The sequence below is a fragment of the Marmota flaviventris genome, chromosome 1 (assembly GCF_047511675.1).
Source record: "Marmota flaviventris isolate mMarFla1 chromosome 1, mMarFla1.hap1, whole genome shotgun sequence".
In the NCBI taxonomy this organism is placed as follows: Eukaryota; Metazoa; Chordata; class Mammalia; order Rodentia; family Sciuridae; genus Marmota; species Marmota flaviventris.
Window position 1 is genome coordinate 116,387,744 of NC_092498.1, and position 22,113 is coordinate 116,409,856.

The following is a 22,113-nucleotide window of genomic DNA, read 5'->3' on the forward strand; positions in this document are numbered from 1 at the left end:
CCTCATCCATGGCACCTCCAAGACAGGTTTCAGAAGCTGAAAGTCCACACACAGATGGACAGATACCCCCGGCCTGTGGATGCTCTCAGCCTGGAGGCTTCTGTGGGTCTGCCAGGTGATACCCATGCATACTTAGTACCAACTGGGTGCATTTCCAACCTGCTTTTTTAAGTTGCAGATTTATTGTAACACCTATCAACTAGCACAGGATCCTGGAGAATATGGCTAGGCAAGACTCTCCATGACAGCTAGCTGAATGTTTTGGAAGGAATTAATAAAAAGCTATCAAATCCGTGTAGTTGCAAAAACTAGAAGTATAAAATAAATTTTTCTATTCACATGACTTGGAAGAAGTCTGCCTTCTGAGCTGGTCCCTATCGGTACTGTCATCTGCCAGGCAGGCTCAAAATCAGTCATCTGCCCCACAAAGAAAAAAGATGTAAACCAGGAGCGATGGCCCACACCTGTCATCCCAGTGGCTAGAGAGGCTGAGGCAGGAGGATCACGAGTTATAACCAGCCTCAGCCAAAGGGAGGCTCTAAGCAACTCAGGGAGACCTTGTCTCTAAATAAAACACAGAATAGGGCTGGGGGTGGGGCTCAGTGGCTGAGTGCTCCTGAGTTCAATCCTCAGTACCAAAAAAAAGAAAGAAAGGTGCACATCTGAATATTCTACCTGGGAAAAAAAAACCCAAGATCAAGATCAAGGACCCAAGGCTGCCAAATAGGCTGTTTGAAGTGATCGGGCGCTTGCTTGTTTTTGCACAGAACAAAGCGCTCCCAGACTGTCCATGGAATGGTTTTGTCCTACAGGGATGGGCTCACAGGGGACTCCAACTTATTTTTGATGTTTCTGGATTGTCAATTTTTTTAGTCACTTTCGTAATCAGCAAACAAAACACACTATTTTTCAAAAAGAGGAAAAAATAGTTGTGCAACAAAATCGGGGGCTGCTCTATTCACCCCGTGACCTCCATCCCCCCCTCATCCCCTCACCCCCACCTGCTTCAGCACCTCATTAACTGCTCACACCAAAATACAGATTTCAATAGAAAAAGAGAAAAGGGGAGGCTGGGGGAAGAATTGCAAACTCATATAACATGTGGGTGAGACCTGAACCCAGGCCTCTCAGATCCAAGTAAGGACCACCAGGCAGCTCAGGAAGGAGGGCTTCTCCAGGGTGTGCCCGTTGCCTGGGAGATAGAGCCCTTTGACCTTTCTTCCACTGTCTTTTAAATGCACTAGTGTGAGCTGACGCACACCTGTCATCCCAGTGACTTGGGAGGCTGAGGCAGGAGGATTGAAAGTTCAAAGCCAGCCTCAGCATCTTTCAAAACTGAGGTCCTGAGCAACTCAGGGAGACCCTGTCTCAAAAAAAAAAAAAAAAAAATCCAGGCTGGGTGTGTGGCTCTGTGGTAAAGCACCCCTGGGTTCAATGCCTGGGAGCCAGAAATTAAATAAATAAAATGCACTGGGGAAGTACTTGGGTCGCAATTACATAAGGTATCTGTGAAATGCAAATTCCAGGACCCTCAGATTCCCCCCAGTTGGCCAATGGGGCAGAGTCCGGGACCTGCATTTCACCCTGCTCCAGGGCGATCTTGTGCACAATTAGTTTAGGAATCACTGCCACCCAACCTGGGGAGGCTCCTCCTAATTTGGGCTCACACTGGGCTCTGAGTGTTGGATCTGCTGATGGCCTGGGGAAAGCCCTGGTCTGGGGGGGGAAGCCTGCCTAGCTGTGGCCGCCCCATCAGGCCAGTGCAAGCCAGGAAGGCCCCGGATCACACTCGCCCCTGACCTCCACCACCTCGTCCCTGAATCAGCCTCGTCTCCAACACGGAGATCGTCCTCTTCCCACCTAAGCCAATTAGTGTGAAATTTGATTTGTGCTAATTGGCCTGAGCAAGGGAAATACATGATTCGTTTAATGCATTAATTTTGAGTTTCACAGAACCCAAAGTCTGGAGCCCTGAGGACAATTAGTCCCTTTGAATAGAGGAAATGACAGAACAGCTCTCAGAGAGAAAGGTGGCCCCTGAGGTGCCCAGGTCCCCACTGATCCCTCCTCCTCCGCACACTGTGGGGCCAGGGGCTTTGTCCATGGAGGTGAGGGTGGGCACCGTGCTCAGGATTGTTAGGTGAATGCAGAATGAGAACAAATGAACGAGGGGCGAGGCTGGTTTGCAAATCCAGAGGTGTCCTTGCTCATTCCTCAAAGACCGATTCACTGGATGTCATTGTGCAAACATCCCTTGATGCAGAGCTTGGCTAAAGCAGTACAATGTTCTTCCTGCTTAGGGACCATGAATTCTAAGGGCCTGTGAGCGAGAGAGGGACAGGAAGGAATAAATTTGCTGTCCATTTCGTAGAGAATCGAAGGCATCCTGCACGTGAGTCTCTTTTGCAATCTGGAATGGCTGCAGTGAGTGGGATTTGTTGGAGGTTAAATGCTGACACAAATGTCGTCCTGAAGCTGTCACCGCTGCTGGTCACTCATGGACCTGGCAGATAACCTGTGGCCATCTACTTTGTGCCAGGGATCTCGTGGTTGAGCTGGGGAGACAGGTGAGTCAGCCACAGGGGTACCACATCTTGACTTGACTCTGTCCTCAAGTCTTAATATTCAAGAATTCCTGAACCCACACTGCAGCCTGGGAGGGGGTTGGGGACACGGGGACAGAGAGAGGGCTCACATGTACCGGGGTGTAGATGGATAGAAGGAGTAGCTCCTAATGTTCCGTAGGGCAATAAGGTAACTATGATTGACAGCCATTAACTCTATACTTCAAAATAGTTCATGGAGAAGAGTGTGGACATGCCTCACACAGAGAAATGACAGACGTTGGAGGTGATGGCCGTGCTGACGGCTTGGATCTGATCATCACACACTGCATACATGTACTGACAGGTCACACCGTCCCCATCCATATGCACAATTATTAGGACTCAAATACAGTTTTTGAAAATTTAAAAGAGAATTCTCAGACCTACACACCACTTCACCTGCAGACAGCAGTAAACAGTGGCCTTTCATTCTTGCCTTGTACTTCTCTGCAGGCACAGAGAGCTGCTCTTGATGACCCCGCATATGACAAAGCGCTTATGTTCGGCACTTTGCAAAGGCTACTTCCTTTTCAGACCACCCCGTACCTTCCAAGGAGGGGCTGCCTGACTTCCAGCCCTGCCTCATGACCACCCTCTGCCCTCAGAGCCTCATCCACCTTCTGACTCTGTCTCCCTCCCCTGGGATCTGGGCACTGCAGGCCAGGAACTGTGACCCTCCCGGAACAGACCAGGAAACAGTGGCCCCAAAAGGTCTGGGTAAAAAGACAGAGGGCACCCACCGAGGGCCTCGTAAGCGGACTCAATCCACTCTTGCTGGGCTGCGCGGCCCTGGGGGCAGGGACTCCCCCACCTCCACCCCCATCACCCTGATCAGCCAGAAGAGGGGGGGATGCACAGCCAAGGGGCCGCTGCAGCCCCGGCAGGCAGGCTCCCGTGCTGTCTACCAAGGGCAGGGAGCCGGGCTCTGTCCCCATGGTGCCATGCCCACCAGAGGACATTTGGAACAAACCCCCAGCTTAGTGGTGGACCTCAGGGTTCCCCCAAGATGCACAGGGCACCAGGAAAGGCTGCCACTCTCTGTGCAGCTGGCCTCCAGGGAGGGATCCCAGAGGGACCCACCGCCCATCACCAAGTAGCCCTGAGGGATGGTCACTGCAAGAGGAGTCAGGGTCGTGACACAGATGGACAGTGCTCACCGGGCGCCAGGCGCAGGTGTGTCCTGGAACCTCTCAATGCTGCTGTGAGTTCAGATGAGGAACTGAGGCAGGAAGGACATCGTTTACCCAAGGACACCCTCTTCACCATGCCCCAAACCAGCCACCTCCCGGGGGCTCACAGACGGGGGTCAAGCAAATCGACAAGGTGTGAGAGAATCGAGGAGTCGAGCAAGGGCCCCACGGCCTCGGGCCCCACTCCCATCAGCAGGAAGGAGCGTCTTTGCAAGGATGCTGGGACAGGGACATCCTCCAAGCAGGCCACGTGGTGGGGACAGGTTGCTGATCAGCTTAGGGTGCTGCCTAAGGATCTCTAGAGGGGGGCTTTGAGGGTCCACCAGGTGCTTCACCAGGAAGAGGAAATCAGTGCTTGGATCTGTCACCCATGTGCCCCACCTTGGTGATGTCCTTTGGTCCTGCACTCTCCCATAGAAGTGGTCCTAACCTCTAGCATAGATTTTTTGGAGGTAGGATTGAACCCAGGGGTGCTTAACCACTGAGCCACATCCCCAGCCCTTTTAATTTTTTTTATTTTGAAACAGGGTCTTGTTAAGTTGCTGAGGTTGACCTTGAACTCATGATCCTCCTGCCTCAGCCTCTGAAGTCCCTCGGATCATAGGGTGCACGACCACACCCAGCTCTAGCTCGATTCTTATATCCCAATGCCCACCCCCCACCATTCCCCACCCTGACACTCCAACCATCAAGGCACCTGGTGACCAGCCCCACTGTGCGCCTCCCCTCTCACTGGGCCCTCCACCTGGAATGCTCCGACACCTTGTCACCAGGCTAGCTCCTGCTCTTCCTTCAACACGCCTCCCTGAGAATCCCTCCCAGACCCCATCCCAGTAGGCATGCATAGGTGCTCCTCTCCCATCACAACTGGTTCAGACCTGGGTTCGAATCCTAGCTCTGCTGTGTGACATCAGATCAATCACTTTCCCTCTCTGGGCTCTACGTCCCTCATCTATGACAAGAGGACATACACAAGTTCCTCACAGTTTGATTTAAAGGGAAAACTAGATAATGCAGATAAGGAGCTCATGGAAACAGCTAGAAGATGAATCCCTCTTTCAATGTTGCTTTTGTAATTAAATTCGGCCCGACTCCATGGGTTCACTGAATTTGCCGTGAATGCTTCTGTGCCAGACATGGAAGGGAGTATGAGGGTCTGAGGTGTGTTGTTCTGAGGGCCGCAGCCTGCCTGGGAAGGGCAGCCCTCGAAAACATGCCTATGTCGATAAGAGCAGAGATGCGGCCTGCCACACCAAGGTGGAACAATGACTTCTTTAAGTGCACGTCCTCACCGTGGCCTTCTGACGAGGGAATGACTACTACCATTTCCATTTTACTGACAATGAGACTAAGTCCCAGAGATCTGAAGGATTTGTCCTCAACGCCACAGGAATGGGGCACTAGACCAGACATCGGAGCCCCAAGCCTGCTCCTCCACGCCAGGTGTCAGAATCAGATTTCTTGTTCTCCTTCCTTCCCTTGGGCAGGCCACGGCGCCTTCATCTGGGCTGGGTGGTGACCAGGGAAGACTGTTGCCCCAGGGTCTGCCTGGGGACGAGGCGCACAGGCCAACAGCAAGAGCGGCGTCCTCCTAGCTAACCCACTGTGGTCATCCAGGTGGCGGCCACGGTGCTTTGCAGCCAGCTCTCCACCCAGGGACACACGCCCAGCAGGAGAGGCCCCAGAGACCCCAGTCTCCAGAGTCAGATGGGACACCAGGCCATCTTATTCTCCCAGGAATTGAAGAGTCCCCACGCCCAGCCCCTGCAGGACAGAGGCGACAAGTCGGGGGCCGGAGTCAGGCGTGGAGACCTGGGTGTGGGCTGCTGCTCGAGTCAGCTTGGGGGCTGCTGGGGCCAAAATCCCCGGCAACAACAATGAGAGGAGCACAAGGGTGTTGGGGTGTCACGGTTTCGGAGGTCTCAGGCCACGGACGCCAGCTCCATAGCGCTGGGCCCAAGGTGAGGCAGAACATCAGGGGGGAGAGCGTGGCGAGGTCTTGGGGACCACCCAGAATATGCGCAAGGGAGGAGGAGAACGTGACCACTCGGGGGTGCCTCCCCACGTGCTCTGGAGCCCTCACCGGAACTTCCTAAGGAGGGTGGGTGCTGCTTTTTTCTGAAGATAAAAACCCCCATTCCCACCCAGGCGGGGTTGCATGCTTGGGGAATATTTATAGCCCCGGCTCCCCGTCGTCGCCTCCTCTGCTTCTTCCAAATGAAGCACTTAAATCATTTTGCAATAATGTTGTCTTTTTAATAAGCCTAGTCAACCGCGCTCCCGCGGAGGAGAACATGTGTCAGCAAGGTCTCTGTGTGTGCTTCCCCTGCTGAGCAGGCGGTCAGAGGCCCTGGGTGGCAGCAGGGGTGTCTTCCTGATGCAGGCCCTGAAGGGGGGTCTGAGCCCCAGCTGTCAGCAGGGGCTCCCTTCTAGGAATCTAGGAGCACACGGAAGGAGGTAGCTTCTCCCTGGGCTGTACCTGGCGCTTCTCAACGTGTGGCCACACACAAGCAGCTTCCCCTCACCTGAGAAAGTGCCAGAAATAGATTCTCAAGTCCCACCCCCATTTACAGAGTCAGAGGGGCTAAGGGTGGGGTCTAGAAACCTCTGCTACATCCTATACAGGATTCTTAGGTTCAGTCAAGGACACGATCAGCTGCTCTGAAGGACCACGACCCCTTTCCCTGCATTCGGATCCCCCAGGGCTTGTTCAAGCAGCAATGAAGGACCCTCCCATCCTCCGTCCTCCTCTGGGGTCTTCTAGAACAAACCATCCAGAGATGACACTGCAGAGGCTACAGGGTTCATGGCCCCTTGGGTGGATACCTGCTCTTAAAGGTGGAGGAGCAACCCACAGAAACCAGCAGTAACTTTCTTAGGGAGAGGCGAGGAGATGAGAACCCTTTCTTCCAATAAAGCCGTACCCGGCCCCAATATGCCACATTTCTGCAAATCTCACTGTCATTGATTCTAAGATGTGTCAGACGCACTGATGGTAAAGATGCAACCCGATTTCAGAAATGTAACATGATGGGAAAACGGTGCACTTGAGAATTGGTGAAATCAAGAGTGAGATGCTCTGGCAATTAATCCTGTTTTAGGGAGTCCTGGAGACCTCTGACCTCAATATCAGTCCTGAAGAAACTCAAGGCTTTAGAAAACACAACTTAATACTACGGTAGCCCAACAAGAGGGCCACAGAGTGGAAGGAAATGTCTACAGCACACACCACATAACAACAGAACTTACATACAGAATATATAAAGAGTTGCTGCAAAACAATAAGAAAAAAAATAGAAGAGTGGGCAAAAGACTTGGAAGACCACTTTGCCAGAGGATAACCAAAGAGCTCAAAGCATGCAGAAAAGCTTGTATTAAAATGGCAGTGTGGTACAACTGCTCACCTATGAAAACCGCTAAATGAAACAACAGACAACACCAAGTGCTGACAAGAATGTGGAGCAACTGGAACTCTTACTCATTGCTTTAGCAAACTCTTAGGCAGCATCTATTAAAACTGAACCTACAAATGCCTTACCCCCAGCAATCCTATTTCTAGGTATCTTCCTAACAGAAGTGTACCATACATGCACCAAAACACATGTGCAACAATGGTTATAGCAGGTGTATTTATAAAAGTTCAATATTTAAAATGAATAACTAAATAAGCAACTGTAAAAAAAAAACCTGGAAACAACCAAATGTCTACTTGGAGTAGAATGAAGAATGGATAAACAGTGGTGTGTTCACACAACTGGAAACTTATACAGCAATGAGAATGACTGGCCCACAACCACCCACAAATTTGTGGGTGAATGTCACAAACACAAGGTCAAATGAACAGAGCAGACACAAGCCAGTGCACACATTTTTGTGCAGATAAGAGTGAGAGTAAACTGGAGAAAGTTACTGTTATCTTAATCAGTAGGTGGTTTTGTATTTTTCGATCTAGGCAGAACATGTCTGTGGAACATCTAGTTTGCCTCTTGGCTCTTGCTGCTAGGAAACTCAGTGTTAGACTGCCAGCCCACATTTAGTGGATCCTTCCAACCATTCTGTGTCTATTGTCTGCCGGGGGGGGGGTGCTCCATCGGATGGACAAGAGGCATCCTGGCCTTTGGGGTCTCCCCATGTAGCTGGGACACTAACATGGGGAAGCAATGGTCTGAATGTGAACCAGGTAGTGGTCCAGAGCAGGGCCATAATCCGCCATGAGAATCCCGCTAAGGCTTCCTGCAGGGCCAGCTCAAGCAGAGGTCGTGGTGTGAGCGGCAAACGGAGGCAGATGGCAGGTTCTAAGGTCTCTTTCCCTGGCTTTGTATATTCTTCAACTCCTATTACCCTTGGCTGTTTTTTGGCTTTGAAAGTCCACCTGATTTTTTAAAGCCCCACACATCTTTTTGCAACCATCTGTGGCACCAAGGTGCAGAGAACTGGGCAGAGCCGTCTGCGGTCACCAACACACAACTGCTCAGTGCAGGTCTCAGACCCCGGGGCTTCCTCCACTCCTTCTCCAAGTCCCCACATTTGTCCCTCTGGATGCTAAGAAGGCTCCTCTCCTCCCTCTGGATCTCCCCAGCAGACAAGGCGTGGCAAACCCATGTCAGACCCAACCCGGCAGCTCGTGACTGATTACCACATGGAATGTCAGCTGGGTGGAAAGGGATTTCTACAGGGAAGTCACCGAGATTCACAGCCAAGCCTCCTGCTCCGATTTCTCACGTCCCCACTCTACACGTTGCCACTACCAGCCGTTCAGGCGCTGCTCTCTAGAGACACCGTGGAGATCACAAGGAACGTGCCACCTCCTCTCCTCATGACAGTGCTGTCCCCTGGGAGAGGGACACAGGCCCAGGAGGCAGCATCTCAGCCCAGCTTCTCCTGACCCTCGGCATGGACGTGGCCATTCCTTCCAGGAGCAACTGTGTGGCTGGACGTGGCTGATGTGGCTGGGGGGGGGGGAACTCCAGAATCCCCTGTGGGGAGTGTGGACACGATCCCCCAGGGAGGACGAGGGGCCAGACAGAGAGAGTCCCTCCCAAACTTCACGCCCCATCTCCAGATCCACCGCATGCTGTCCACGAGGGAGTTCTGTTGGCTTTACCACAAACCAGTTCCAGGGGCCACTGTCCCTCATCCACACGGAGCCATCGTATCACTAATAATAACAGGGACTCACAGGGGGTCGGAGACTCTAGTTTGCACTAAGGTACAAATCCTATCCCGGGATGCCCCAGGACCTTGACTCGCCATTTCCATCTGTCTGCACACCTGAGCATAAATGGCACATGGAATATCCCCTTCCAGGGCGCCTTCCTGTTATACCAGCCTGTCATTTGCCCTCCTGTTATGGTCACCTCCCTTGCTTCATCTCCATAGCAATTCACGATCTGATGGTAACTGACTTGTGTTCTCTCTCCGTCTGTTAACCTGGAGCTCGTGAGGACGGAGACTTAACCTTGTCCCTAGCTGCATCCCAGGTGTCCCATCAAGCTGGGCATAGTGGCACAAGCCTGTCATACCAGCAGCTCTGGAGGCCGAGGCAGGAGGATCGTGAGTTCACAGCCAACCTCAGCCACTTAGCAAGGCCCTAAGCAACTCAGCGAGACCCTGTCTCTAAATAAAATACTACAAGAGCTGGGGATGTGGCTCAGGGGTTGAGCACCCCGGGCTTAAACCCCAGTATTGGGAAAAAAAAGAAAGAAAGAAAGAAAAAGATCCACCTAGTAACTATTTAGCTTTTGCAGGTCACATGGCTTCCAGGTGCAGCCACTCAGCCTGATCCTAGTTGTAAAAAGGTGGCCTTATCCTACACATTAATGAATGGGCTCCAATAAAACCATCTGCAAAGAGCAGGAGATGAACCGGCTTGGAGCGGGGGCCGTATCTTGCAATCTCTCCACTCACTCTTCCCTTGGGGGGCTCAGTTTCTAAGGTAAGTAACTGTGTCCCCCCAGCCCCCTGTGAACAGGCTCCCACCTGGCACTCACACTCCTTTGAGCTACACATGCTCCTGCTGCGAACTCCCTGGTGTTTTGCAGACACGGGGTGACATTCTCTAGCATGTATCCTTAGAGTGGGATTGCGGGGTGTTGGCCACGGACAGCCTCGGCTCCCGCAGACGATGCCAGGTCGGTAAAGGGCAGCGAGACCGGGTGCCACTCCCCTGGGAAGTGCAGAGTCCCCGCTGCTGTGCACTTTGGGGGACATTCGGCTACATGGGACGTCTCGGTCTTGCCAGTCTGAAGTGTGACCTGGCACCTAGTGCGTGTTCATTTGCATTTCCTGCTTGCTAGTTAGGTTGAGCATCTTGAGTTTATTGGCCACTTTATTGGCCTCGTGACGTCTGGAACACACGAACTTTGAAATGAGAGCCTCCCCCCAACCATCAGGAGATGCTTATTTTTGACCCATTTTTTTTTTTCTATTGGAAACTTTGTGTTCCAAATGATTTGAGGAAGTTCTTTCATATTGTGGGTTCTCTTTGACAGGTTTATGAGCTGCCAATTTGGACTCCAAATACATATTGTGTCTTCCCTGTAGGCTTTGATCAATGACAGTTTGTAACTTTAATGTAGTCAGAATGCCATTTCACCCTGCGATTTGTACTTTTGTGTCATTTTAAGAAATTCTTCCTTTGGAGCAGAGGATGTGGGCGTGAATCTCAGTGTCACATGAGTTCTACCTGATTTCCTGGGGCCTCAGTTTCCTCCTCTGCAAAATGGGCATAACAATGGCCAGTGCCTCCCGTGTCATTCCCAGGGTGTGTGCAGAAAGTCTGAGAGCATGAGGCAGACAGCCACTCCCCCCCCCCCCCCCCCCCCCGCTGACCTCGCACCCATGGAGCCCCGTACAGGGACCTGTGAGGAGGGAGGAGGTACCTGGCTCTCCAGCCGGTCTGTGTTCTGCCGGAGCTCAGTCCTGGACTTTATTGATTTTTCCAGCTTCTGTCTCAGCATTGTGAGCTCCTCCTGCAAAAACACAGACCTTGCCAGAAACCAGTCCAGGCCAGAGACCCACACCTGAATCGTGTTCAGAGGAGTCCAAGGGCCCAAGGTCTCAGTTAATCCAGGGGAATGGGACCCAGCGATCTCCTGCACAGAACGGTGCTCTAGAAAACAACAAGGTTTCCCATGCTTCAAAACTGCTCAGAGTAGATTTTGAATGTCTGCACCACGGACCGTGTTTTCCCCACTTCCAAACGTCCACATCTGTGCTCCTGTGAGTCTGGCCCAGAGCATCCCAGTCTGGGGACCATGTGCCAATCCCCGGGAGGGGACCATGGCTCAGCCTGAGATGGGACACGCGGGCTGAGGACAGTGCTCAGCCATTCGCCCTCCGGGTGCCTCCGCCCCAGCCTAGGATGCCACCATTGGGAGCAGCCCCGGGCTCCCTGCGGGTGAGGGGACGTGAACTACCTCCACACAGGGAACCGAGCAGCCGTCAAGAGGGAAGAGGACAAGGAAGGTCTCAGAATATATTTTTAAGTGCCCAATGCCAGGTGCCGGGGAGCACGTAGGCTGAACGTCCTTCTCTGAAACCCGTGGGGCCAGAGAGCCTGGGGTCTCAGAGGTTCTCAGATCTGGGCATCCTCGCAGGGATTTTACCAGGTGAGATTTTTGAGTGGGGATGCTCAATGGGTCCTATGTTTGCCTTTTACACACACAAAAAGGAACCACAACTACACGGATTTGCTAATTTTTGCACAGAGAAACGACAGGGGGCATAAACCAGAAGCCATTCGGAGCGGTGGCTGGTGACACAGAGGAAAGGCAGAGAGGAGGGTGTTTTCTGTAAAGTAGGAAAATAAAGAACCCAACGGCGTGGCCACCGGGTGTCTCTGGGAGGACAGTGGGCGTCCCTGGGTCCCAGCGGGAGTGAGGCGTTAGTCAGCATCCCCCACCAGAAGAGAAGGGTGCAGCTGGAGGATGGCCTGGTCCATGGAGGCACCAGAAGGGGACATCAGGGGCGGCTGGGCAGAGTGTCCCCAGGCAAGAGTGCTCAGGGTTGAGTCCCCAGGTTTAGGGGCCAGTCGGGGGCAGGAGGAAGCAGCTGCCCTTCGGCTGCCACGTGGACTCACCTCTTTGGCCCGAAGCTGCTCAGTCCCGATGGTGGCACTCAGTAGTGGCTGGAGGGCACCAAACAGCTGCCACCACGGCCAGTCCTTGACAGCCAGGAACGCGGCCACGTTCTTCTGGATGCAGTGGGCAGCCAGGCGGCGAATCTGCACGGGGTGGAGAGGACAGGACGTAAGGAGGTCCCTCCCTGCACAGCTGAGAGGAGAGGAGGAGGAGAGTGGCCCTGGCAACGGAGGCCGTGGGCCCAATCCGAATCTCGTTTCCAAATCATCCCAAGGCACCGGATAGTGGAAGTGCTGTGGGCCAGCAGGATTGTCCACAATATCTCAGTTGCTGATGTTTTCACCTTTTCCTGCCCTTGCCGTGTGCGTATAGTTGAATCCACAAGTTCATAGAAACTGGAGGTGCGTGTCATGGGACTCTGCATTCTGGTAGTAGCATTATAACAATGACGCCAAGGTCACAGCTGCCACAATTTATCGAGCAGTTACTACGTGCCGCCCTCCTTACTAAGTGCCTTAATAAGTGTGTCCCCTTTCCCAGTTACTAAGAGTCAGAGGTGGGATTTGAACACAGGCCTTGTTTGTCCTCAAAATACAGCCGGGCTGTCTTCTCTCCATTGTGCAGGTGGTAAGGGGAAATCCAGGCTCCAGGGATCTCTGGAGATGGTGACCCAGGATGGCTCAGGACTGTGGCATCCTCAACCCTGGGTCCCAACGACCTCTGGCTGGTACCTGCCTATCCTGTCTGCTCACCCTGGACAGTGATTTGCTCCAGACAGGGGACAGGTTGAAATCGCGAATAGGCTAGGAGGGCCTGGACGAGCTCATGGACACCTAGCTCAAGGGTATCACGTAAAACATGTCCCAGGGACAATCACCACGTCCTGCAGAACATCACTGGCAAATTGTCATCGCACTGCTTAGGTGGCCCTTGGACCAGCAGCATCAGCGTCATCCAGGGAGGCGGGTGCCCTTCCTGCCCATCCCAGACCTGGGGGGTCAGCACTGCAAGGAACACTGCAAGGTACCTTTAGCTTCTTGAACTCCTGGCGCGACAGGAAACCCTTGCAGGCCGCCTGGAAGAGGACAATGCTCTGGGACGCCAGCTTCTCTCGCTGCCTCTCCAGCCTGGAGACCACCCCTGCCTTGAGGAAGACCTGGCAGAGAGAAAGGCTGAGTGACTCCCGGACTCAGTCACGGTGACTGGGGTGACAGGTGCTTGGAACTCAGACCCCAGCTCTCCTACTTCCTGCCCCGATATTGGCTGGTAGCATCCTTTATTAAGGGCCTGAAGTATCCAACCATTTTGTCTCCCCATGGCTCCACTTTCCCCTCTGCTAGCCCCTGGATCCCCAGCAGCCTGGGCAGGCTTGCAAGCTTGTTAGAAGTGCAGAATCTCTGCTGGGTGCGGTGGCACGCGCCTGTCATCCCAGTGACTCAGGAGGCTGAGGCAGGAGGATCCCAAGGTCAAAGCCACTCTTAGCCAAAGCAAGGTGCTAAGCAACTCAGTGAGACCCTGTCTCTAAATAAAATACAAAATAGGGCTGGGGATGTGGCTCAGTGGTCGAGTTCCCCCGAGTTGAATCCCAGGTATTTCCCCCATCCCCCCCAAAATAGAAGTGCCGAATCTCTGACCCTGCTAATCTGAATCTGCACCCTAACCCCGGGGGTCACGTGCATCTTAGTTTGGGAACCACTGTGGGACAGATGTGCTTCATCTTCTCTGTGCACCAGCTCACCCAGGGCCTCACCAGGAAAGGGTCAATCAGTGGATCTGGAGTCATCCTGGGGATATGCCTTTCCATAGGTGCCACTGGCTGGAGACCTGAGAGAAGCCATGCCCTAGAAGGACTTCAACCCAGCCTTGCGGAGGGGCAGAGATGTGGGGAAGTGAGGGCCGTCCTCCTTGCCCAGGAGAGGTGGTGGCTCAGGCCTCCAGTGGAAACAGCTCGGCGCTTGCCCACGGGCCCTCATCAATAACGGACGGTGGCCTCCACAGCACCTGGAACAATGGCTTCTCGGCTCCCCCCAGAGCTGCCCTCTAGTGGGAAACCCAGGAAACCCAGGCTCCCTGTTGGCCAGAGATGCAGGCCGAGAGGGCTGGGGGTCGGGCTGAAGGATTCTTCTGAGAAAACCTGAAACTCTGGGGACAGACCTACTCAAGACAGCACGGCAGGGGAGTCGGGGCGCCCGGTTCCTCAGCTCCCCACAGGCAAAAGAAAGATGCTGTCGACATGGGGTGTGGGTCAGCGGCAGGGGGAGGAGTCCCTCTTCAGATGAACTGTGCTGTTTATCTCTAAGAACAGTCGAGTAGGTTTCTTGGTCAGATGTGGCTTGAAACCCTGAAAGCGTCCATTTCTCGGGAGGCTCTGGAAAGCCCTGTCTTAACTGGTGACTTTATCAATTAATGCCTGACATTCATCCAGCAGAGTGGGGGAGGGGACTTCACATGCATGATCCCCTGCACCTTAGCTACTGGGATTCTGAATGTCACAGAGGGAAACCAAGGCTCAGGGCATTCACCCACGATCCTCCACTAGTGAGGGGAAATGCCAGGATTAATATCCTTCTCTTACTCCAGATCAGGCCACCGTTGTCACTGAATGTAATTGACTCCTGCATGGCTTCTGCATTTACAAAGCCCCTTAGCCCTCCCAACAGGAGGAAGGGGTCATGTAACAGACTCAAGTTCACCCAGGAGGTGAGCGGCCGAGCTAAAACTCGAACCCGGGACCTCGGGTGCATCCCTCACACCCACTCCTCGTGTCGACCTCGAGCTTCATTTCCTCGCCTGTGAGGATACAAACATCTGCACTGTGAAGTTCAACTGCAGCTCGATTCCACGGGGAACCAAGAGCCTCAATCGATTCTCCATTACCCCAAACCTATTTTCAGTAAAGGAGATCGCTCTGCCCATCTCATGAAAGACACTTCTCAACAGAGAGGTGAAAATCGGCCCACGCCACCGGCAAGAACCCCGTGTGGCAACTGTTGGTTTGCTTTGCGGAAAAGATGCCTGCTGTCAGCCAGGGCCACCGGGACGATGAGTCTCATTGAAATAAAGACCTGAGTGACTCACTGCCCATCAGACTGTCTTAATAATGACCATATGCATTTCACAAGCGGGTGAGTCCCACAAGCCGCTATAAAAAAAAAAATCGATAATGTAAATGATGACAACATCAGCTTGTGTCTCTCCATAGGTGACAGGGGCCACTATTGATTAAGTATGATGCTTTCATTACAAAGATAATTGGAAACGACTCCACACAGAATGGGAATAAGTCATCGTCGCGGCAGATTCTTATCGTATTATTTCTTTGGGGTTTGCTGCCTTTTAGAGGTCAACCGAGAATGGAATCACGCCTCTCTCAGAAGACGCCATGGCCCAGGCACAACCCTGGAGAAGGCTGAGAGGTCACAAAGAAGACTCTGAATTATCCACATTTCATGAGTCCAGCTGCTGCTGAGGCCCGAGCAGAGCCCAACACCCTGACACCCCAGTCTGTAAGGAACCCGTGGGGGTGGCAGCTGCAATGATGGGTTTTTTCTCTGAAAATGCTGAAAGTCGAGGTTTTCAGAAAAAACTTGATATGGCGATTGCCCCCATTTCTGGTTCACAGAGGGATGAGCTCCCCTCTGCTTAGTCCTTGTAGAGATGAGAGGAGTTAAGTTCTTTAAGCGTTAGAACGTTGCCCGGTGTAATCCACGCCTCGCCCCAATGATAGCCTCATTCTGTAATTAATGACACTGACTTGTTGAGTGACCACCTACTGGTTCCCACACTTGGGATGCAGAAAGTTGTGGCCCCATTTTACAGGTGAGGTCCTTGGGGGCTCAGGGAGGTTTAGTCACTCACTCAAGATTCACAGTTAGGAAGTGGTGGAGCCTGGGTATGGGCCGGGTCTGACCCAAAAAGGTTCTCTTTTCCACTGGGCTTCAGGGACTTCCCAGCTACAAAGGACCAGCCCACAAAGTATAAAATATTGCACCTGCTCTAAGGGCTCAGTCTATTGTCCAGATACATTGACCTTGAATTGCTCTTGACAGTTTCTTAGTGAATACCAATAGGATTGTTCAATAGTAATAACATTTTATTATGGGGATATTTAGGTTTATAGACTTCTGGCTTCTGCCACTGCAAAAAAAAAAAAAAAAGTGTGTAATGACTTTTATTTCCCTCCACGCTCTGTGGGAGCTTCTGGGATCATGGGAACTGATTTCTATATTCATGAAATAGCTGACTAATTATCCAGTCCAGTGGTTCTCAGGCTGGAGCCTGCCTTAGGATCTCCTAGGGGGCTTGGTACTGCAGACTGCCGGGGCCCACTGCAGTCTCCAAATCACTAGGTCTGGGGTGGAGGCTGAGGGGTTGCATTTTGACCACCTTCTCAGGTGGTGCTGACGTTGCTGGTCCTCGGACCACACTTTGAGAACCGCTGGTCTGCAAGGATGAAGGTCATGGGACTGAATCACTATCCCTTGACTCAGGAGCATAGCAAAGGTGTGGAATCTCTTCATCAATAAACAACAGGACCCTGGCCATTTGCACGGGCATTTGAAAAGGGCCTGGAATTTGGACTGAGCAGGGTCTGCTCCCTATTAGTCCTTGGAAACCTGCCGATTTCCAAAAGGTAGAGGCTACTTGTGTGTAAAACAGGCATGAGCTGTTGTCACCCGAGAGACTGGCAGGGACCAAGACCAGAGCGTGAAGTTTCCGGGTAGACCACCCGGCTCAGGGACCGGAAAGATTATTCTATTGGAAATATTTGCAAAGACCCAGATGCTGCAACTCTCAGCAGGAGACCTCAGCCTGGGACCATAGTGGACCAACAGCTTGGACCATGCCCCTCAGCAGGCCCCAGGGCAGTAGGGAGATCCCTGTGTGTTTAGGACAAACTGAGGAGCAGCCAGCAGTGTGAGTGACAGGGAGCTCTCCAAGGAAAGCGTCACTTTCAGGGATGGTGGTGGGGCAGGCTACAAGGTCAGAGATGGCCCAGGGTGGGCTTCTGCCATGGAGGGCCCCTCCCCAGCAGCTCCCCTAGCACCCAGGGCTGGGATCTACAAGAACAGCTCAGGGGAGATGGATGCAGTCAATCTCCCTTACATCTGGGCCCCCTCCAGCCTGTATTTCTAAAAGTGATCCCTTCCCCTGCCGCCACCTGGTCCCTGAGTTTGAAATCTGTGTGTCTCGCTTCCCAAACGATAGCCCATGGAACGGTGGTTCCAGAAGCCAGGAAATAGAATGTTCCAGAAGAGCAGAAGGCTGAGGCAGTTTCCACGTCAGAGTCTGGAAACCCGTAAAGAGGATGTTTCCCGCCTTGAAAATGTGCGGTACGCCACGGGCTGGGGAGGTACGACGTGCTTCTCAAACACTGGCGCACCTGGGTAAGCTTTTGGTTTGCATCTGTTTGGGAAAAGCTCCCTCAACTTGAAACCCACAGGCTCCTCCTCGAGCCCCCGCTCACTGCCTCACTGAGTAGGACAGCAGTCGGGCCACAGATGGTGGCAAAGCACAAGTTAGAAGGCTCCGAGTGACAAGAGCGCTTCTTTGCAGATTTTATAGCAGTTTTTTTTTTTTTTTCCCTGAGACTCAGAAGGTCATGTGAGGACCAGAATGCCCGGACGTGTGACCTCTAACAAATGACATTTCCCAACGCTGTTTCTGCCCTCATTGTGACATTGTTTCTTCAAGGCCCTGGGAGAGGGGCAGGGCAGAAAATGACTTGCCCGTGTTTAGTTTGGAAGAAAAGGGAGACCCAGAGAGATCATGCGGTCAGGGGTCACGGAGGTCAGACGGCCGAGGGGTCTCATCCGATGGGATGGGCGGGAGGCCATCAGAAAGACGCTTCACTTACTTGGCTGTGTCCCAGGGCCACTGCCGTCTTCTCCAGATCCAAGGTCAGCAGGAGCTGCTCCACAGCCTGGGGACAAGAGGAGAGAAGTCAGGGGAAGAGGGGGGAGGCAGAGGACCCTGCTGGGAGGTGAGGCTCCGGTGGCAGACACACCCCGGGGGAGGGGAGCCCACGGTCTATGGGTTTTGGTCATCAGAGCCCCCGGCCACATAGGCGAGAGCAGAAAACCAACATGTACTGAGCACCTACTGTATACCAGCCACTCAGCTGAAACCTTCAATGACACCCAATTTGCTTCATCCTCATGACAATCTTGGGTGGGTTGCCCTATGACCACGCCCAGTTTACAGAAGAGAAAAACAAGGGCACCAGATGAAATGAAGGGTGTGGACAACAGCACAGCAGCTCTCAAAAAATTCAACCTAGGATTTCCCTGTACTCTAGCAATCCCACTTCCATACATATACCCAAGAGAATTAAAAACAGAGTCCCAAAGAGGTCCCTGTACTCCAATGTTCATAGCAGCATTATTCACAAGAGCCAGAAGGTGAAAAACACCCAGGTGTCCATGAGGGACAAATGGATAAACAAGCTGTGGTATATCCATGTAATGGAATATTATTCAGTCATAAAAAAAGAAAGAAATTCTGACACATGCTACCCCAGGGATGAGCTTTGAGGGCAGTATGCACAGTGAAAGAAGCCAGTCACAAAGGGACAAATACTGTATGGTTCCACTTATACAAGGCCCCTACTTTAGGCAGATTCATAGAGACAGGAAGTAGGCTGGTGATTGCCAGGGGCTGGGGAAGGGAGAATGAATTAGCATTGAAAGGGTCAGAGTTTTGGTTTTTGCAGGAGGGAGCTATGGACCCAGATGGTAGTGCTTTTGCATCATGTTATAAAACTACTTCATGTCACCAGACACATGACAGATGTCACACTATGTTATAAATGCCACCCTATGGTGTTTTATTGTGTGCACACTTAAGACCCTAGATGAACCATTTTCTTAAGATGAACCATTTCTCTAGGGCCACAAGGTGACCCAGGGCAGAGCCAGGTTCCAGCGAGGTCTGTCTGGCTCATCGCAACATCTCTGCTCGGAATGGCTCCCCGGGCTTCAGATGGCTCCAGAGGATCTGAGGGCACTAGGAAACCCACCCTCTGTGTCACCCAGCCCCCCCAACAGCCTCCCCAGCTCTCCGTGCGTCCTGCACTGAGCACGTCAGCTACTGCCTCACTCACCGTGACCTTGCCGGCCCGACCTAGATCATGGCAAGGAGAATCTGTGCCTAATTCACCTCGCATTCTCTCCTCTGCACTCTAGTGCCGTTCTGTGTAAACAGTAGGCGCTCAATTCATAGGATGAACAAGTAAGAGAAATCAGGACGAACGGGAGAGAGGCAGCGCCATGCGGAAGAATTCACTCAAAGACGTTTCTGGAGGCAGCACAGAACCGGCCACCAGCGATTTCATGGAACTGCCCTCCTTTCAGACGGTCCTGCAGGTTTGAAGCCAGCCCACGGGAGATCTGCTCCCTTGCACAGATGCAGGTCGTGCCCGCCTCCTTGGTGGCTGGATTCCCCCCACTGCACCCTCGCGCCACCCTGCAATGGTCTGCCGTTCACAGAAAATCACAGTCTATTTTCAGAATAAACGGTCCAAAAAAAAAAAAAAAAGTGATTGTAACACTCAGGAGGGGAAAGGGTGGGCGAGGCTGGGGCTGTGGAGTAGATGAGCTTCGACTCCGTGGGTGAGCAGCGGCTCGAAAGCTCCCTAAGGTAGACAGACCCCAAGTTGCTTATTGAGATTCCCAGATCACAATGAGGGCGCAGCCTCGTCTCCACCCTGAAAGAACACTGCATAACGCTCCTCCAAAACTCAGTGGTTTCACTTATCACATTTGAGCCAAAAAAAAAAAAAAAAGGATTTCCAGGGAGCCACAGAGAGCAGAAATGCATGACGGCCTTTCTCTCTGCACAAGGAAAAAGTACAGTGGAATAGACTGAGAATAAAATGGGTGGATAAGCGAGGGAGATCCGTGAGGGTGAGGTGTCCCTAGCCTGTCTTGGCAGGGAAGTCCAGAGTCAATGTGAGAGGAAGAGATCAGCAGGTGGACCTACCCCGACTCAGGGCTTGGTTTGATGGTTCATAAACTGACCTCAGACACACAGTTTCCTGGGAGGCTCAAACTTCTTTCGGGAAAATAATGGCCACTGTCTGAGAAGATTCTGAGGCTGTGCTGTGGGAAGAGTCACATCGTGTCTGACGTATAGTAAGCTCTCAATGAAAGCTAGGAGTCACTCCAACCCAGAGCCTCATGCTTGGGCCAAATCCTGGTAGGGTTTCTGCAGAACATGGAAGTCTTTCATCTGTTGGATCAACCTAAACACCGCCAAAGAACACGTTCAGCCACCACAATGACGAGGACATCTTGTCCACCTCCTTGTTTTCTTAGATTCCTTTAGATGTGTTGGGCACCCCTATAATCCCAGTGGCAATGGAGGCTGAGGCAGGAGGATTGCAAGTTCAAAGCAGCCTCACAATTTAGTGAGGCCTCATGCAGCTCAGTGAGATCCTGTCTCTAAATAAAATATAATAAAATACTAAAAAGGGCTGGGGCAGGGCTGGGGTTGTGGCTCAGCATGCGTGAGGCACTGGGTCCCATCCTTAGCACCACATTTTTAAAAAAAATAAACAAAGTAAAGGTACTGTGTCCATCTACAACTAAAAATATTTTTAAAGGGGTGGGGTAGGGATGTGGCTCAATGGTTAAGTACCCCTGGGTTCAATCCCTGGTGCCAAAAGATATAAATAAAAATTTAAAAATTCCTTTGGATGTCTGTGTAGCTGAGAACAAGAATATGCAGCCCTTTTGACTGTGTTTTAAAGACAAGAAGGCACAGGCATAATGAAAGTGGGGAGCAGGTGAACGCAGCCGTTCATGGTGCAGTTACCCCATTCCTCACCTGCACGGTGATCACGCACCTCTACCTGGGCCACAGGCACTGGGAGGATCAACTGAGAACATATAAGAAGGACTCTGTAAATGACTTTGCAGTTAACTGCTCTTGTTAGCCTCGTTAATACGACAATTAGATAAACCCAATGAAGTTGCTCTGTTTAGGCCAAATATCAATTGTCTATTCAGCCCGACACAAGGCCATCACTGTCCAACAGCCAGACAGCAGAAAAAGACATGGCAAGGACCCCGGTGACAGAGAGAGGTGGCTTTCTTCCTGCCTCTTAATGGAACCAGCACTTTCTTCCTGTTTCTGTTTTGTTTTTTTAACTATTTTATTTTATTTTATTGGTCCTGGGGATTGAACTCAGGGCCCTTGACCACTGAGCCCATTCCCCAGCCCTGTTTTGTGTTTTATTTAGAGACAGGGTCTCACTGAGTTGCTTACAGCTCACTAAGATGTTGAGGCTGGCTTTGAACTCGTGATCCTCCTGCCTCAGCCTCCCCAGCCCCCGGGATTGACAGGCGTGCGACATTGTGCTCGGCCAGAAACAGCACTTTCATGGATCAGAATTGCCCACAGAATTGAGGAGTCTCCTCTTGGTGTGTGGTGCTACTTTCATGAGAAAAACACTGGCCGTTTTGCTCCAAGAAAGCACAGTTTTCAGTCTGTTTTTAAGTCTGAGGGCGGCTTCAAAAGCTTGCATTTAATAATTCAGTCTGTCTCCAGACCTCTGCAACAGACAGCCTTTCATCCCCATTTCACAGGGAGAGAAACTGACGCCTAGTGCCATGGAATGACTTGGCAAAGGTCAAGACACAGGAAGTGATGGCAAGGGACCCAAACCAAGGACCCCCACACACACTGCTGTCCTTGTCTGGTCCCACCATTCACCAGCTGGGTGACCCTGCCAGTCACTCCCCTGCTCTGGTCCTAAGTGCCCTTCCTGGAATACGGGGGTAACACATCTGTCCTAAAAGAGCCCAGTGGGGACTTAATGAGGTCTTGAGAGCAGCGGTGGGAGGGAGACTTCCAGCAACTCGTCTGCCCTCCTCCCCCAAAAGACAGAGTGGATAAAATCCCCCCAGAGGTCAAGTTCAATACCCTGGAAATGGAGCAAAGAGATCTCAGAATGAGAAGCATTTATTCAAGAAATGCCACTGGACTCCAGGCGGGCACAGGGTGCGTGGGTGGCCATCGTGGTGGGCGCTGGCCCACTCCTACTGCCCCTCCGCCCCCCAGCTCTGTCTCTGAAGTGGCCCCGACACAGGACACCAACTGGAAAGCAGCAGCCTTCGTGCCAGAAGGAGCCCTGGAGGGTTCAGAGCCCAGAAAACCCCATTCGGGGCCAAGTTAGAAACTGTCATTATCCCAGCAGAAAATAAGTGGGTCGGCCCGAGTCATGACTCAGCCTGG

At 52.3% G+C, this 22,113-nt stretch overlaps 1 protein-coding gene across 1 annotated transcript in view; it reads right to left on the reverse strand.

Annotated features, from left to right (window-relative positions):
• Positions 1-22,113, reverse strand: part of Myo18b (myosin XVIIIB) — a 201,599-nt gene that overhangs the window by 108,514 nt on the left and 70,972 nt on the right. The window contains exons 21-24 of the mRNA XM_027955886.2: positions 17,735-17,800; positions 12,905-13,033; positions 11,877-12,020; positions 10,678-10,767 (exon numbers count right to left, since the gene is read on the reverse strand). Of these exons, the coding sequence (XP_027811687.2) occupies positions 10,678-10,767; positions 11,877-12,020; positions 12,905-13,033; positions 17,735-17,800 (429 nt within the window). The remainder of the gene's footprint in view (positions 1-10,677; positions 10,768-11,876; positions 12,021-12,904; positions 13,034-17,734; positions 17,801-22,113) is intronic.